Raw genomic sequence first — 19,479 nt, 5'->3', positions numbered from 1 at the left:
ACCGTATGGTTCATGTTGACGTGATAAACAACGGGATATCTGATCACACTGCGCAACTAACAAGTATTGATGTCCAGTCCAAAATAACAAAGAACTCCTCTTCTTATAGACGTCACTTCAGCACACAGAACCTAATAGCACTTAAGAATCTTCTAGCTGAGCAAGACTAGCTTGAGGTTTACGACACTGAAAGTGCTGATTTAGCATACAATAGCTTCATTAACACATAACTCATGGCGCTGAACACAACTTGTCCCTACAAGCTCACCCGAAGAAAGCAAAACAAACGAGGTATTACTGAACCAGAGTCCGAAGAACTAAGGAAAACATTTATTAGAGTCCAAGAAAGGTTTATCATCAGTGGCACTCAAGAAGACAAAATAGATGCTTCCCTGAAGAAAAAGGAATACGACCTGAAGCTGAAATTGATCAGACAAGAAGCCAGTGAAGACCTTATATCAAATGCCACAGATAAGAGTAAAGCAATATGGAGCATCATTAATAGTGAAAGAGCACCACGCCGAGAGGACAGGAACATGAATTGGGAGTTAGAGATCATAGGGAAAACTACACAGGACATCAATAAAGTAGCAGACCACTGTAATGACTTCTTTGTTAATGTTGCTGATGCCACAATCAGAAATGCTAGCCCTATTGACGGTTCAATGTCTGTTGTAAGTACCATAACTGATCTTAGGCCCAACATAATACTCTCCATTTTTCAGCCGACAAATACTGAAGAGGTAATTAAGACCATTAAAGCACTGAAACCAAAGCTTTCTACAGGGTTCGATGATATCTCGTCTAAGTTGATAAAGATCTGTAAAGAAGAAGTCTGCTTGCCACTAACAAACATAATAAATAAATCCCTAGTCCAAGGTGTTTTTCCATCAAAATTAACAATTTCAAAAGTGCACCCTCTTCACAAAAAGGGAAGTAAAAAGGAATTACAAAACTATAGGCCAATATCACTTGTCCCGGTGGTATCCAAAATTATCGAGAAAGTAGTGTTATCCAGCTACTAAACCACCTACAGCAAAATTCTCTTGTTCCCAAAAACCAACATGGTTTCATTTCTGGAAGGCCAACAACGACTGCCCTGGTGGATCTGGTTGAGTGCATTATTGACAGTTTGGAAGCTGGAAATACTGTGGCTAATGTATTCCTAGATCTTAGCAAGGCCTTTGACTGCCTCGACCATGTAAAACACAGAGAAAAAAAAACAGAGACAACAAAAACAACAAACAGTAGAAAAACTTAGATCACTGGGAATAACAGACACAGCCTTGAACTGGTTTGGAGATTACCTTCACGACCACAAACAAATAGTAGAGCTGAAGCAACTCAAAAATGGACAAACAAAAACAGCTAGATCATCTCCCCTGAGAGTAAATAGGGGTGTTCCTCAAGGTTCGGTACTGGGTCCAGTGCTGTTTGTGCTCTATACTGAAGACCTTACTAGATACTTAGAGGCCTTCTGCCTCCCTATCATGTATGCTGATGACAACGCCCTGATCACTAACAACAGATCAGTTAAAGCATTGGAGATATCAACCTACATTGCGATGAATATGGCACATGAATATTGTATTAATAATGACTTTGTACTTAATGAAGACAAAACAAAACAACTGTCAATAGGGCGACATAAGAATGATGCATCTGACCTACCCAACTTACAATCTGTAACATCCATTAAACACCTGGGTTTAATCTTGGATGACCGGCTCTCATGGCGTAGCCAAATCGACTCCTTATGCCAGAAGCTGAGTTCCTCTCTATTTGCTCTAAAAAGAGTCAAAGCAACCTGCACCAGTCCAGCGATTCGAGACCCACATCAAGTATGGGATCATTCTTTGGGGTGCCTCCTCTGCCAGTAACCTCCAGCGGGTGATGGTACTCCAGAAGAAGGCAGTTAGGTGCATGGCCAGTCTTCAATATCGAGAGAGCTGCAGGATTGCTTTTAAGCAATTAGGAATTTTAACTGTTACATCTTTATACATAATGGAAGTCATCCTGGATCTGGTCATGGACAAGATCAAGTCACAGACTGATGGCTTCGAGTCTGCTCGCTCCCTCTTGCCACAAGGCTATGAACAAGCCCACTCCAGGTACCAACAGATCAGTCCATTCTAGAGCCTTGGGTTGCCCAGGAACGCCAATGCTCACAACCACAACACCAGATTTGCGCATGATTTTGTCCTTCCAGCACACAGAATGAGCCTTTTCGCCATGAAACCGTCCTACGCTGGTGCAAAGCTATACAACTTACTACCACCTGAAATCAAGAAGGGGAATCACATTTCCTTAAAGCAGAGACTACGTAGCTGGCTCATGTCCGAAACCATCTACAGCCTGGATGAATTTGTTGAGAGAGCAAGGAGTGCATATCTCAGATGAACTTTTCCAAAATTGCTCTACTTATCTCTTCTAAAGTTTATATCTGAGTTATGACTGTTTTAAATATTTGACGCTATACTGATCTTTACGATCATGTAAATAAAGAGATTTGTCTATTGTCTAATATTCCGGTTGTGCCAAAGTCGGTACATGACTCGTGTCACAGTGAAGGTGTGTTAATAAAAAGATTAACAGAGCTCAAAACAGAATAAAATATTAATATATAATGAATTAATCTTGTAACAAGCCCTAAATTATACAAAAAAATTTAAAAACATTGGGTATCTACTTAACACTTATATGGCCATAAGATTTGTTAAATGTTTGACCTTGTTATATAATGTTAGATATTATGATGTAAATTTTACGGATATCACATGCTCCCAACCATGTTATAAAGCAAAATGAATTGTTAGTTTTAAGCAAAATCTGTCTACAAAATCTCTACTTATTCAATATATAACCAAATACGTAACTAATCAAATCACAAAGACTGTTTAATGTTTTATAATTTAATTTGATTATTAACATAAAATTAAGAAAATATCACAAGTAAGATTCAATCAAAGTTAAAAAAATAAAGAGCAAACTTGTAACATATTTGTATACAATTTTCAAAACCGAAATAAGAGATTAGAAATACAAATTAACTATGAAACACAAATATGATATATGTAAATTAAAAAAGTATATGTTGTACAGAGACACTAATTACAAAATGGTCTTGTTCAAAGAAACACTACAATACTACATTAAAAATATCTATATTTTGTAATCAATTTTACATTTATGAAATAGTTGATTTAAATTTGGCTACACCTGCAAAAAACAAAAAAAGCAGCATAAATAGCACTTGTTTTACAAAAAGCTATTGTGTTACTCTACAATAATACAGTTATTTCATAAAATAAGTTTAGAAAACAGTAAAACTTTTTGGTTGAAAAGTGTCAAAATGCATAAAAAATATATTCTATAGAATACTAGAATATTACTAATAATATTAATGGACAAGTCATTTTACCCCTTATGCAATAATAATTGTTTTAATACTTGGAAAAATTAAATGTGATTGGTGTTCTCATTTCATATGTCAGATATATTGAGGCAAATAGAATATGGAAATGATCTAGTAAAGCTAATGGAGTGTCAATATTAAAAATTTGCAGCCAGCTGAATAATGTCAAAATAAGTGAAGTTTATAGGCTTGGTACAGTAATTTTGTATGTGAATGTGCACCATATATTTGTTTTGACGGTTTCACATAAAAATTAAATTGGTATGGTTTTGTTTTAACCTGATGGATGTATCCGCAAATCACCAGCTAAGAACATAGTCTTTAGCGGATGTATCCATGTCTGTCCGCAAAGGGTTAATCACAAAAGAGTAGCAATGTGCAGATGTGCCGATCTGTGGTGCTTGGCCAGAATAGGGTTAACACATCGAATGGAACGCAAACTACTTGTTAAGTTAAGTTCATTGGATTGTTATGTAACGTGAAGGTTGTGAGTGCAAATTACCTTATAAATACCAACCGTGCCTGAGGGTGACTGAGGACTACCCACGTTGACGTTGAGGGGTGACAAGCTGAGGCAGTCGTTGGTTCCGGGTGAGTCGGGATGCTTCGGACTGTTACTTGCACTGCTGATTACCTGTACATAGACACAAAACCTTTCGTTGATATCCGTTCACATTAAAACTCATCAGAGCAACATGGTTACACCTTTTCCGATACTGACTAATATCCCTAAGCCTAAAAAACAAAATTGAAGAAGCTTTTTATGATTTTAACTTTTATGGCTTTATCCATTTGAAAAATAATTATTTAAGAGATTAATGTTTTAGTGCTCATCTTATTCGTATTCTAAGAAAATGTAAAATTTTAGCACTTTGGAACTGATGGTTGACTTCATTGTATTTTTCATCAAAAGCTAGAATGTCATTAATCTACCCCTAATTTGGAGCAAGCAATTAAGAGGACAAATACACCCTTACTTGGGGTTGGCAGTTGACTTTATGTCAATCACAGTATTTTTTCATCTTCTAATGGTTTGAATAGTATTCAAAAATTATAGTATAAAGCTGTGAATTAACTGAATGTAAACAACATTATGCAATGAAACCTTAAGATTAAACCATTTGACTACTTTATTTCATATCATAGAGTTTTGCAAGATATCTTGTTTAAAAGGTATGAGTCATACCCATGTAACTAAATTTTAGTTTTCGTGATACTGTTTTGGTTGTTAACACACTCCCTGCGGGTGACGACAATTGTTGTCATGGAAAACTGGCGTGCCATGCGGATGATAACAATAACAGCGTGCCATGCGGATGATAACAATAACAGACATCTTCTCGCTTGGCCCCCATTGTCTCAGTGTGAGCCTAGCAGTGGAAATGTTCCGTTTGCCGCGTGTTGTGCCTATTTCATACGTTGTTTATTCCCTTTCCGTTCGTGGTCCGCAATTTTCGTTCGCTGGCTGTGCTGTATTGTTTTCTGTGTGGTGTATGGTGTAAGGTGACTGTGTATGTGTGTTTATTATTGTATTTATGCAATATGGAGGACAACAATGAACTAGTGAAAGACTATGAGTGAATAGGACAATTCCTATTCAAGATCTATTTTTCCATGTTTATGGACTGTTTTCAGTTTTTTACACAAAACAATTTTTTTTACTATTTGTGCAATGTCTTCCGTGAGTGACAGTGCCATTCGGGAGTAATATACCCAGTGTCCTACAGTACTGACTAAGCGGGGACCAGCGCCAGGTACAGCTGCCAACAATTGTTGTTACAGTTATAATGTCACCAAATCTGGCAATGGGGTTTACCTGGACAACCTTTTTGGCTGCTCTGACTTCATTTTGGGTAAGTTAAAAAAATATATATATTTTCTCGCATTAACCATGACCAGTCAAATTTGTCTCAGCAGCGGGTGTGTTAATAACAATAATCAGAAGTATATTTAATAAGAAAATAATATAGACAAAAAATGCAACATTGAGTGAGCAGTTTACCTGTGATGTGTTTGGCGACATCTGCTGTAACATCATTCCACTGGTGGAGGGGTGGGGCAGCATCGCCACACTGGACTTGCCCTTCCTGCCAGCGCTGCCAGGCGTCGCGGTAAATGTGAACGTCTCGTAGATTGGAGCTATCCGGTTGTCTGGCCGGTTTGACGATAGGTTCAGAGATCCGTTGTCCCTGCAAGAAGAAATATGCATCCTGATCCACTTTTGTTCCATCATTAACACAGTGTTGAAACTCGCACACACAAAAATGTGTACACTGCTGTACAAATAGATCCGCATTAATTTAATATGCACAAATGAGATCTACAGTAAACAAATTTAACCCTAGATCTGTGCAATGTTAAATGTTCAAAATTCAAAATAAAATAATAAATATGAACTTTAAAAACTGTTAACACAAGATAAATGAAGTTTTTTTTAATTGTACATAAAGTTCTTTCTAGCATTATTTTAGTATCATCATAAATGTTTTAAAGGAAATCTAAAATATATAAAAACTGCCCAATTTTATAAGGAATACAGAGATATAAATGATTTTGTAAATATACTCAAACAACCCATCAAAGTTTGGCAAATTGTTAACTGCGTAGCGGTAAAATTTAAAGGTGAACAAACTTTTCTTACTATTTCTTTAAAAGAAACACAAAAACCTCCAATACTTCTTAATTTTGTACACAAGGCCTTTCAACATCTAAGATGTCATGGTTAAGTGTGAATCAAACAATATGAAACAGTATAAATAATTTTACAATTTAAATACAGTTATCAACTGAATAAAGTTTAATAAAAGATTTGTATATTTAAAAGCGTAGTAAATATGTATAAAAGTTTGGGTTAAAAACAATTTAGTTCTATTTGAAAGGAAAGGTGAATTTTGAATCTGTCCAAAATTATTGTTTAATATTTTATCTTCATGTTTTTTTATGTATAATGTTTCATAAGCGTCAAGTTCTTCTTGTTTGCAAACTGATTTTTTATAATATGACATTTTTAGAGGGGTGATTCGTTTCTAATGCATTTTTGACAATATCTGATTTGTGAGTTTGTCCGTATTTTTTAATTTGTCTTTAAAACTTTTTTTAATGACTCTTTTTGTTTGGCCAAAATTAGCTAAAGAGTTGAATGTGTATAATAAAGTAGCTGTAAAAGATACGTATAATGTACGTATATTAACGTAACTTACGTTTGCGTAGAGTATATCACAGAACGATGTGTGCTCTTCTCCATGTGCCTGTCTGTGGGCTTGTAGTATGGAGAGCTGAGGGAGGGACTCGACCCAGGCATTTTCAGACTTTCTGGACCACTGTAGATGGCACCCTGGTTGTTGTACGTCTGAGTCACTGTGCTAGCTTTGGGCAGAAATATCACATTAGCCTAGTCGCTGTGGTAGCTTTGAGCAGAAATATCACAGTTAACCTAGTCACTTTGCTAGCTTTGGGCAGAAATATCACATTAGCCTAGTCACTGTGCTAGCTTTGAGCAGAAATATCACAGTTAACCTAGTCAATTTGCTAGCTATGGGCAGAAATATCACATTAGCCTAGTCACTTTGCTAGCTTTGAGCAGAAATATCACATTAGCCTAGTCACTGTGCTAGCTTTGAGCAGAAATATCACAGTTAACCTAGTCAATTTGCTAGCTATGGGCAGAAATATTACAGTTAGCCTAGTCACTTTGCTTTCTTTGGGCAGAAATATCACATTAGCCTAGTCACTTTGCTAGCTTTGAGCAGAAATATCACAGTTAACCTAGTCACTTTGCTAGCTATGGGCAGAAATATCACAGTTAGCCTAGTCACTTTGCTAGCTTTGGGCAGAAATATCACAGTTAACCTAGTCACTTTGCTAGCTATGGGCAGAAATATCACAGTTAGCTTAGTCACTTTGCTAGCTTTGGGCAGAAATATCACATTTATCCTATTAGTTACATAACACATATACAAGACTTAATAAAATTGGCAACAGTGATAGGTACCAACAACACTTCAAATTAACGAAAATTGTATAACAGTGATAGGTACCAACAACACTTCAAATTAACGAAAATTGTATTTTGCCACTTCATCAACAGCTTTTAAAATGTATCCAAAGTGCTTCTTTTTGTATTAATTTAATAACTTAAGCTAGCAATAAGTGTAGAAATGTAATTAGTGTTAATAGCCTACATTGACCATAATAGAACAATGCTTTATCTTTCTTTAATTTATTGGCATGTTTAGAAACTTATAAGAATATGAAAACAAATGTATTTACAGCTGAATTAAACACTACATACAACTTCAGCAGCTGTGTACCATTATTAATAGTAGCAGTACTACTAGATATTTCAGAAGGGAACAATGTAAAGTAGTAAAGTGTTTGTATATCACAGTTACAGCACTGGTAGCGCCATTTCCACTTCACTGTATTGGCATCAACTGCCATACCCTAGTTCTTAAGTTTACATAACCAATATATGAGTTCTTTTTAATGGCATATTATTACGTGACTGGCCTTCTCAGATTGATTTTGAGGATAGAGGGGGGACTCTTCTTCGTAGACTACCGCCAGACATTCCCTACTCTCGGACCTGTCCGTGAGTAACAACACTCTGCTTTGTATGTTACTACCTACGTGCTAGTGTCACATTTCACAATGAGCACAGAGTTTGTAGAACCTGGTTCAGAGATAACATCCGTGATACTCAAAGCTTTTGACGTTAACATGGGTGGTACTCAGATAAAAATAGTGGTTTGGGTGATTCAAAATGGCTGCATTTCAGCGGAGAATAAACCACGGTCTGGTAGGCCTGTAATGAGCACGAGTACTGAAACACTGATCATTTTCAAATCTTCATAATAATTTTGTAATTAAAAATCTTGTAAAAATGCCAAAGCAAAAATATGAAAGTCTGCTAAGAAAAAAATTAAACAAGAATACATAACAAATAACATTTTGAATTCAAAAAACTTAAATGCTGATACGTAGAAAATCATGCATTTTTTTAATCTCAACTGTTTTATGGTATTGAAATATAGTTAAATACATTTAAAAAGATCATTAATGAAGTTGTATTAATACAAAAAAAAAGCAGTACGTAATATTTCTGTTATTGGTTATAAAGATTCATGTAAACAAAAATTTCAAGAATTTCATATTACAACAGTCCCTTGTTTAGTTGTGTATAAACTGTTGCTTTATATGGCTAGGTCAAACAACTTAACACATCAAAACATCCATAGTAAATATTGGCTATATCCAATATAACACAAAAACTATATTGTAATCAAAAAACCAACTTCCAAACAATATTCATTAGCAAAATTATCTCTTGGACTAAAATTATGGAATGCACTACCAAATAGATTAAGATCACTGCCATTTGGTATATTCAAAAGACAAATTAGCTTTTTCCTCTTTGAACACCCATTTTATGAAGTGGATGAAGTTTTTGGGATTAATGATGACCGTTGTTGATTATTGTTGATCCTAGGAAACTCTTTTATCAGTGTTGTAAAGATGTTTTTAATTAACTTGTTTTAATTGATTTTTTAATTTATTTTATGTATTGCTTCTTTTTTTAAATTTGGACAAACATTGCTCTTAATGAAGGAGGAGGAGCTCTTCTTATTGGAATATAAATTTTCTATTATTTCACAAAAGAAAACTCACAATTATCCAATAAATTATTGATAATTGTGAGTTTTCTTTTGTGAAATAATAGAAAATTGCTCTTAATATTAAAAATGTATAATAAGTGTGTGTTCAATGTGACAATGTATGACAAATTGCCATGTAATCTTTACCAGTAATAAATGTGTATCATTCTTGTGAAATGTGACAAAACGCAGGTTTGAGATCCCAAGATCTTTTTCCGACTCCCGTACAATCGGATGTAGATTACCGGACACACAACTTCAGTTTAGCCATCACTGGACGTTAATGCGTGCCAGATCACTGTCCACTCTCCACTCCAATGCTGCCATCTTAGGACTGCCTAAATTACTCTTTATATCAATATAACTGGTAAACGCATCACCTAAAGCTTTTTGTATCATAGAGATTATATCTGAAGCAGATGGCCAAATTTATAGCAAAACATCAAAGAGTTAGTTCTTTGCGGAATGTGTTCAGTTGTAGTGACTCACTGACAGGCCGGAGCACAGCAGTTTGCTAGTGGTGGTGTTAGAAGAGCTCCTCCTCCACCACCCTCAAACTATCTGAGATGATCAGTTCGTGCAATAATAGGCCAGCAAACAGAGGTAATATAACAGAGGTTATATTTTTCAAACAAACCTTGTACGAATTTCTTCTGAGTTTTCCTGTTTACACCACATCAAATCATTGCTAATACAATCACAATCTAATAATATATCGGTCTCACTGTGGAGAGACATGTTCAGCCAATAGATGTTCAATTCATATTAGGTGGGTCACAGAATTTTGTGATCCAATGATGGGCGCTCCTAAATTCCCAAGAAATATGAATTTTTACAGTTTGTGTGACTTTTTAGCACAGCCTATGTTGGTAACTAGAATACATCTCAGACAGACATTGGAATTGTATAACAAATAAATATTCAGTAAATATTTTGGCAAATCTTTCAGTTTGACATTTCTTAATGGAATCCGTCCAGAGATCCACACCACATTGTGTTACACATATTGTGTAATACTTCACAATACAAATCAAATTTCAAGATTTATTAATACTACTCAATTAAGAGTAAATTTCTTAAACTAAATGTCCTTCTTTAAAAAAAAAAAAAAAACATTACAAACTAACAGAATTACTAGTAACCAACATGTAGTTCTTATTTTCTTAAAGATTAATTCATAACAACTACATTCTATAATATGAATACAAATATATGAAAGGTAATATAGTTGGTTAATTACACATTACAAACCAATGCATTTTGGAAAATACATTATTGTTGGGAACGTTTTTTTATAATTTGATATTACAGGTCTTTGAACTACTGTAATGTTTAACTTTAATTGTAGATTAACTGATGTAGAACTTGAAATATATAACAAAAAGTGGCTGAGCTGAATGAAAACAGATTGTTTTTTTAGCACGACCTGCCTGATACTTTGTTACACTACCTTAAAGCAGAGATCTATATGGAACGTGCCCAGTCGAACCCAGACCTCAATGACAAGATTGTGTCAGTTCAAGAGCAGACATCATTTCCCTAACTGAAGTAATTTTTATCTATTTTCAGAATTGATTCAATCTGTGTTTTATCAGCTGAGAGACACTGTTGATATGCTCATTAAGAGCCAGAGCTATAATAAAATAATCTTGAGTTTTCCCAATAAGAACAATCTTAAGTTTTATATTTTCACCTTCAGTCATAGAAGGATGGGATATCTTGTTTTAAAGATTTAATCCAAACGTCTTTAGTTTCACTCGTTATTTTTTATTGTTATTTATTAATAAAAAATCTAAACTTTGCTATACCTCATTGTTTAAATATTTAAATATTAACAAGTGTACACTTGAAAAAAAAAAACTAAATAGCGTTTCAATGCATATTTAATCAATCAAATAATCAATCAAGCTTTATTTGTCGGTCACATTATTTCAACAATGTATGACAAGGTTCAAAAGATTTTACATTAGGCTACATTATTTATTTCAGCCAAAGTCACTTAAGCCTAAAATTCTTCTATACTCTACAGTATTCTATAACTTCTATTCTTCTATAGATAAAGTTCTTTAATAATATGTTTTAAACATTGCTTGAATATGTTCAGAGTATTCATTGTATACATTCTTGAACACATTGCAGTGTAAGAACTCCAAGTTTGATAAAATGTGGTTTACAATGTTCACAGGAATGAATATTACAAATTATTCTGTTATCCTGTTTTTTGTAAAATAGAGTCTTTTGGCAGATAGAGAATTTCCCCATAAAGAAATTCCATAACTTAAATGACTAAAAATATGACATTTTTATGACAAATACATTATTTTTCAACACTCTTAACAAAAACAAACCCTTGGCCACTCGAGTAGCAACATGGTCAATATGCGTAACTCATCTTAAATTATCTTGATTTTCTGTAGAATCTGTTAATACATGTATTTATTGTTGATTGTTCATGCTTAGTTAAACATAAGATATTATTGTTTCATCTCGGCCAGTCAGGTTTTCACTTGAATTAACAGTTAATTTAATATATTGTGACCTAATATTCTATTTAAGCTTTGGTGATGATGTGAAGATGAATTATGAAGATCAATCTGTAAAATTGTTGGGTTTTCATCTTGACAGCAAGCTTAATTGGAAATCACACATTGACCATGTATGTAGAAAAATATCTAGAGTCTTGTATCTAATGTGGAAACTGAGGGATTTTGTTAGCTGTGAATATTTGAGAGTGGCATATTTTGCCTTTTTTCAATCACACATTTCCTATGGCATTGTTTTGTGGGGTCACTCCAATGCTGTGAATGATATTCTTCTCATTCAAAAAAAAGTAGTTAGAACCATCAGTAGAAGCAGCTCTCTAGAACATTGCAAACCACTTTTTATCAATCTCAAATTCATGACAGTTATTAACCTTTACATTTTTCATATACTAGTCTATACAAAATTACAAATTACAGATTTCAATACCAGACAAGATTTTCATCAACACAATACCAGGGGTAAAAACAAATTAGATCTCCCTCAGCACAGGCTAGTCAAAACCGGCAACTCTTTTAAATTCAATTGCATAACTTTTTATAATAAGCTGCCTGCATCTGCTACAATGACTCCTTTCAATATTTTTAAACTAAAGATAAGTAACTGGCTCATATGCAATCCATTATACTCTTTAAAAGAATTTTTAGATTCTGACATAAATATCATTTTTTGATTAGTTTGATTTGTAGATTTCTGATTTTTTCTATACTGTATTAGCTATAACGTAATTAACAAACCATGTGCACACTCTTCATAGATTATATTAAACCTGTTACTTGGTCATAAAATTAGTATAATTATAGTACAATATTGTAATAACTAATTTTGTTGTTGTAAATATCAGTGCTGTATATTTTGACGATGCCTATTTCATATTGTTGTGACCAATGGCTAATAAACTTCTTGACTTCTTGACTTCTTGACATGTCAATGCATTTTAATGATGTTTTGATGACTAATAAAGATTTTTGATTCTTATCTTGAATATTGATACCCAGAAACTTTGCGGATTTAAAATTACTTACGTTATTACAAATAATAAATTCAAGATCAATAATTTTATATTGATTCAAACAAAGTTTGTTGGCAGCACACCAATCAACAATCTCACCAGTTTGTTATTCATTAATCTCTAATTATCAATTTCCAAGTCACTACAAACATTCAGACCTAGATCGTCGGCAGACATATAACTGCTGACCCCCTAGCCAATGAGGATAGTAGGTCATTAACTTACAGTATGAAAAGAGAAGGCCCCAGGATAGAGCCTTGGGGTACACCTTGTGACACTGGAATAATTTTTGAAAAACATCTGTTTAGAAAGACAGACTGGTGGCGATCAGCAAGATAGGGTATAAAAAAAAGTAGAACAGTAGCAAAACCATACTGAGATAGCTTAGAGACTAGTATGTTGTGGTCAACAGTGTTGAAAACTTTTAATAAATCAAGGGACCTAAAAATAACACTATTTTAAATTTGAATATTATTTAAATAATTATTTACAAACTTTAGGCACATTGATATTACATCGGTTTTTTTCTAAAGCCTTACTGAGAATACATTATTGTCCTTCAAAAAGGTAACAACTCGTTTATATAGCAGAATTTCAAAACTTTTGATATCATAGGTATTACAGATATAGGCCTAAAACTTACTTTAAAATTCATAGGATCTTTCTTACATACAGGTACTACTTTGTTAACCTTCAAGATTTTTGGGAAGTTAAACAAGTATGCAAGTACTACAGCAATATCAGTGGAGGCTAACTTTATAGGACCATTCAGACCATACAGACCCAAGCATGTAGCTTTGTATACATCATCAGACCCAAGCATGTAGCTTTGTATACATCATCAACACAGAATTGCTTAAAATTAAAATTATTTAACATTTCAATTCTACAAGAAACATGTTTTGTCAAATAAAAGTTACTATCGTTGTTTCCAGCAAGAATATTGGAACTAAACTCGTCAACACTACTAATAAAATATTCATTAAACTAGTTTGTATTCAAATCTCGGTTCATTTCATTCTGTACAGGTTTACTATTTTTGGTTTCATGGTTTTATTTATAAGACTCTGTGGCCTTGGTTTTCTTAGATAACTTATTTATTACATTGTTGTTGTACTTTGGCTAAGCAAATCTCTGCTTTTGTATTCTTTTTTGAGTCATTTATACTTGTTAAGTTGTAGAGGAGGAAAAAATACCTTAAGTGTTTACAACCTAGTGCCGGTTTTGCGCTTTGATATGCCCTCAAAATTGAGCAATTATTATCTGAAATTGCTGTTATGGAACACCCAAAGTGTAACTAATAAACTTGACCTATTTCACTACATTGCCTTCTTGCCATGATTGCAATGTTTTGTGCTATTAATGACCAATGAAAATGTTGTTTTATTAATTATATATTTAAAATTAAACAGGTCCCACAGTGCTACAAACCGAAATAAGAGCATAAATCTTCACGAGGTTTAACATTGTTTTCATAGGGGAATACTGAAGATAATTTTATTGCAGCCTACACTAATAGAGTCATAGAACTCAAACTGATCTGATCCTTCTGATTTAAAAGTAAAATCATTTTACGAAGCACATTAGTTTTAAAATAAATATTCTTATTATTACTGTAGATACAAGAGTTAATCACATTTTACTTCAATATATTTGATTTGTTTGTTCCTGAACTCTTTCTACTAAAGAACGCGAGAAAGCTCTGATACACGACAATAAAATCATAATCAATGATGCCGGGCCACTCATTACTCGCCATTTTAATGCACTTTGATTGTATTTAAATAAACTTAGTTCCTTATTTTACATCTGTTGCAACCTGCAGATTGTTTCTAGTTCCTCGTTATATCTGTTACCCCAAAGAGATGTTAGCTCACAATGACACTGTCATCTTCATAGTGAGATGTATTTATTGTTTACATACTCTAATAGAACTTTTAATTCTTAATTCAGTTCCTATTTATTTTATTCAGCTATAACAAGAAAATGGTTTTTGAGTATGGAATAAAACGAGTGATGAAATCAACAGTTTTTCATAAAATCACAAACTTGCCAATAAAACTTTGATTTTAAACAGTGATTTTTATGTTCTCTTTAAAACATTTCTTTAACTCATTGGTCTGCCTCTTAAATAGAAATTTTGAAATAAACGTTTTTTATTATGTATAATTGCAAGATCTAAAAAAATTACATTTCTCACCAGTGTCAATGCAAATAATGGTGTTACAAAACAACCAAGTAAAAGAAATTTGGTAGTTGATTTTTCTTTTGCAGGTTTTAATAAAACTTTAATAAGAATCCATTTGTCTGCATAAAAAACTAAGAATAAATATATTTTATACATTTTTGATGGATTTTTTTTTCATAGAGTAGTTTATGCTATTTTGTTCACAATTAATGAAGTTATTATATAAACAGTGGAAATTAATCAAAACCTTAAGTTTTTGTACAATATTTATGTCTGCCTATGTCATATATGTCTTATTTTATATAGCTCCAATAAGCTACATTAACTGGCACACACCCAACTGCATTGAGCTGCCATAATGCAGCTACTATTGAAACTGCTAATGGAAATATCTATTAACAGCATTGTTGTCCTCAATCATTGAATGTTTTTATTCCTATGAATGCTATCTAGGAGTAACATACAAAACCCTTTATCAATCTCTTCATTGGCAATGCTTTGGTCGTTTTTCATCATGACTCCTTTTAAAAAACGACATAATACACCTGTTTGTTATAGCTTAACATAATTATTGGAAACTATTTGTAATTTTCTGCAACTACTATTTTACTGATGTCATATTGTTATGTTCTTTTCACAGTTTGCTGTTAGTTTATTCATTATTTACTACTAAGATGGCAGGTCCAGTCAGAGTTTGCATAATAATGATAAAACTTACAAATTTTTCAAATATCAGTATATAGAGAATGTAATAATCTTTACAATGTTGTATCGTAAATAACAGTTTTTTTTTTTTATAGGGTTGTCAAAATTATAAAAACGGAATACTGTTCTCCCATTCGTAGAGGAGGTGAATCAATTCAGCTCGGTAGCACCAGAAGCCACGATTGGGAGAGGGTTAATATCCCATTTATTGTGCTTCAGCTGATGAGAATAATCTAAAACAAACAAAAATGTGAACCAGAGTAGGCACCTACTGGATGTCAGCAGTTTGGCGAGCAAGGCACTGGAGTGGTGAGGGTGGGAGGACTGTGAAGGCACCGACAACTGGGGGTCACTGTTGGCGGACACTAGAGGCGGGGGGTGCTTGACCGTGCTGGACAGACATGAGCCGCTGCGAGATCGGTTGAAAGCCTTCACCTACATACAAGAGCAAAAGGTGTGAATGTAAAATTAGGGAAATGGCACAAGGTTCACCTACACACAACGTGGCTATAGTTGATACAATCTGAATGTTGAGTTCAGCTACATTTCACCTTCCACTTAGCGCAGCGTCTGATATCTGACTGTGAAATCCGAAAAGTCAGCCTGATTCCAAATTCCAGGAATGAAATCTGTGACAGCATCAGATTTCGGACGCTGCACTAGGCGATAGATGACATGGAGCTGAACCCAACATTTGCAAGGTTCAAATGTTGTAAAGATTAGATTAGTGAAGGAATGAGATATCCTTCACTTCCATTGAAATAAAATTATAAATTAGTTTGGAATTTCTAATGGGTATGAGTATTTACAGATTCTATATGGGGAATCTGTTTCACATTTTCTGAAAAAGCCTCAGGTATCTTCCTGGATTTTTATAAAGTTCCAATTCTCATTTAGTAACGGAAACCGACATGAATTTAGTAGGGCTGCTTTCTATAATGTAACAATGCCTACATTAGTCTATCTTGGTTGAGAAATTCAAATAAACAGACTAATCTTTATTTATACTCATAAAATTCCCAATTTACCAAACAATTTATGAATGATTAAAATAGAATTTTGGTTTCTGAATAAAGAATATTTATTATAATTGATAAATGTTTTGTGCAAACTTAATGCGATGCCATATGTTTTTGGCATTAAATTTGTTCAGTGGAAGAAAAATCTCATTTAAAATATATACAATTTATACTAGATTTGAATTTTTTCAAACCATTTATGAATTTGAATTTAATATTTATTATAAAAACTTCACATACGTTTTTCAAAGTATTATGGTTGACATTTAAAGTATTTTATGAAGAGGTCATGGATTTGAATCACATGGAGGGCAATACAAATTTTCATATGGCTTACATTTGCTTTCCTTAAAAATATTAAAAATCCTAAATAAACATTGCCATTAATGTAGAAAACTCCTCCCCTACATTTGTAGTTTTCATCAATAAAACAAAAGTGGTTGTTTCAGTAAGCAATTGTGTTTTACAAACAAGTAAAAGCCAAGGTCATAGAAACAAATACATGTGTCAAAAGAAAGTTTTCTGTATGGTGACAGTAATTTTTATCAAACGGAAAACAAAATTTAAACTTACACATTTTGTCTGATTTTTATTAAATAAAAACTGAGCATAGTCATAATGTCAAGTTGACGAATGAAAAACGGCTGTTATTTTACTTATTCTAAAACAATGTGAACATTTTAGATTAACTCACTAAAGAGCTTAAATTGTGCACCACATGATTTTTCAGATCCCTGTCATAAGGTAACAAAAAAAAATCACTTCATAGACCAACTAAAGTATCAATAACAGTGGTTTTTGAGCGTTATGATAAAAAAATTGTGGTCATGTTTTAACTTTATTTCTTCCTTGAAAGTCATCTTATCTGGTTTTAAAAGCCAAAATGAAATAAAATTTTGATATTATATAATAGGAGAAATATTTATATTGGTTGTTAAATCTTTGTTTATTGATTACTTAACACGTTTAAAAATTTTACCCAACAGACTAAAGGGATTTTAAGGGAATTCAGAGTAAATGGTTACACCACTTCAATTTGAAGAGGATCTAGTAACAATAGAAAGCTCTGAGTCAGTTCTCTGACTTAACAATCAACGTTTCGATAGTCACGATTGCCAACTAAACATTTTTTAGTGAATGACTGACGTTTAAAAAACGTAAACTAGACCACTCAAGATTCTGTGAAAGTTATTGTTATTTAAAATCTTATCTTCATAATTTTTAAGCACTCAGAACAAAAATGAAATTCCCTTGAAAATGTACACACTGGCAGACATTCTGTCTTCGTTTATCTTATCAAAACACATCATAAATCAAGAGGAATAATACATACTTGAGGTGAGATAAAAGTATCGCAAACTGTTCTTAACTTGCAAAAGACAAAAAAAGAGGATTAGATCACCTATTTTCATACCAGTTCAATCCAGTTCATCAGGTAAAAAAAGTTGAGAAAATTCCAAATAGGGACTAGCATTATTACAACATTTTGGATATTATAATATGTTTTAGTTTAGTTATAGTGTTATGATAATAGATCTGTACCTACTATTGAATATGAATATGAATTTAAGTATGTTAGTGACATGCCAATACTGCTAAGTAAGGATAACTTTGTCAATGGTTTTGTAAGTCTGAACAACAATAAAAATATTCTTATTCTTAATAAATTAATTTTAAGCCCTGTTAATAAGCTTTTTCTAAGCATGATTGAAAATTAGTAATACTAAAACCAAAAGCACTGTAATACCTGCAATAAAATAATACAGTTTTGCCAGGTTTATTGGTGAATATAAATTTGACATTACAGTTTGAAGCAACTAAAATGCCACCAACTATGCTTGGCTACAACGTTACACGTTCAGTTTGAAATATCAATAAAATTTCAATTCAACAAATTAATTAATCAATTGTAAATAAAAGTAAAATTTCAACAACATCACACTGCATATTATCTAAAATTAAAACCTTTATCACAAGATTCCTTTATTGAATTCAAATAAATCTGATTTAATTTTAATTAAACCTTCCATACTACTTTATAACAGTAATACAGTGACAGTGCTATATAAATATATATCAACAGAGAAAGTGTGATGCCCATTCAAAAAGATATACATATATAAAACTTTAGTAAGTGGTACAAATTAAAATTAGTCAGAATATGAGAAGTTTACGATAATTCTGAAGTGGTAAATGCTATTTAAGTTGATTGATATTGTTGTTAATATACTCTCACATAATACACAGTGATGAGTACAAACTGAATGTAGAATTGAAATGTTTAGGTGAACAAAAAATTGGTCTATAATATGTATCTCTATTATCCACAGTTATCTATTAATAATTGTGTTCCCCTTATTTGTATACAAATAATCACTCTTAGTCATTGTGATTTCTTATGATCCTTTATGAAAAAAAAAAACCAAGAAAACTTTATGACCCAACTAGTGATTGCAGATTAAAAATTGGAGATTTGGATATTAGAATCATGAAAGGTGCAGGGCAGAAGGAAATCTTTTTTCCAAAGGCATTTCATAATTTTCAAAATGTGGACCAAGTCACAATGAAATACCAATTATGTTACTTTCTTGACAGTGTTAACATTACATGATTGCTCTTTATTCTGCAGGATCACAACCACAAAAATGTTGCGGCCACCATTTCTGTGTTCATTGAGAGATGTGTACAACACGGTCACATACGGACTATATGAAAGTGTCTATATGTTCAGAATTGAGTACACAAATAAATTTACGAATTAATACAGTAAGAATGATGACACACATGGAACACACAAGTAATACACTGATCATATTCTACTAAAATACTAGTGGGGATTATAAATGATCTATGAGATTCCAAATCTAGTTTTCTACTTAGGATGCAAAATGGATGTGAGCAAAAGTTAAAAATGAATGAGAAAGTCACACTGACTGATGATAATT

General features: G+C 32.9%; 1 protein-coding gene across 2 annotated transcripts in view; it reads right to left on the bottom strand.

The window, feature by feature from the left end:
• The window catches only part of LOC124368177 (MLX-interacting protein), a 134,988-nt gene that overhangs the window by 13,741 nt on the left and 101,768 nt on the right, over positions 1-19,479 (bottom strand). The window contains exons 8-11 of one of the 2 annotated variants that reach the window (XM_046825452.1): positions 15,788-15,950; positions 6,616-6,781; positions 5,418-5,604; positions 3,918-4,049 (exon numbers count right to left, since the gene is read on the bottom strand). In XM_046825452.1, the coding sequence (XP_046681408.1) occupies positions 3,918-4,049; positions 5,418-5,604; positions 6,616-6,781; positions 15,788-15,950 (648 nt within the window). The remainder of the gene's footprint in view (positions 1-3,917; positions 4,050-5,417; positions 5,605-6,615; positions 6,782-15,787; positions 15,951-19,479) is intronic. The other variant, XM_046825454.1, reaches the window with a different exon arrangement.

The sequence above is a fragment of the Homalodisca vitripennis genome, chromosome 8, assembly GCF_021130785.1.
Source record: "Homalodisca vitripennis isolate AUS2020 chromosome 8, UT_GWSS_2.1, whole genome shotgun sequence".
Lineage (NCBI taxonomy): Eukaryota > Metazoa > Arthropoda > Insecta > Hemiptera > Cicadellidae > Homalodisca > Homalodisca vitripennis.
This window is presented reverse-complemented; position numbering and strand designations above follow the sequence as displayed.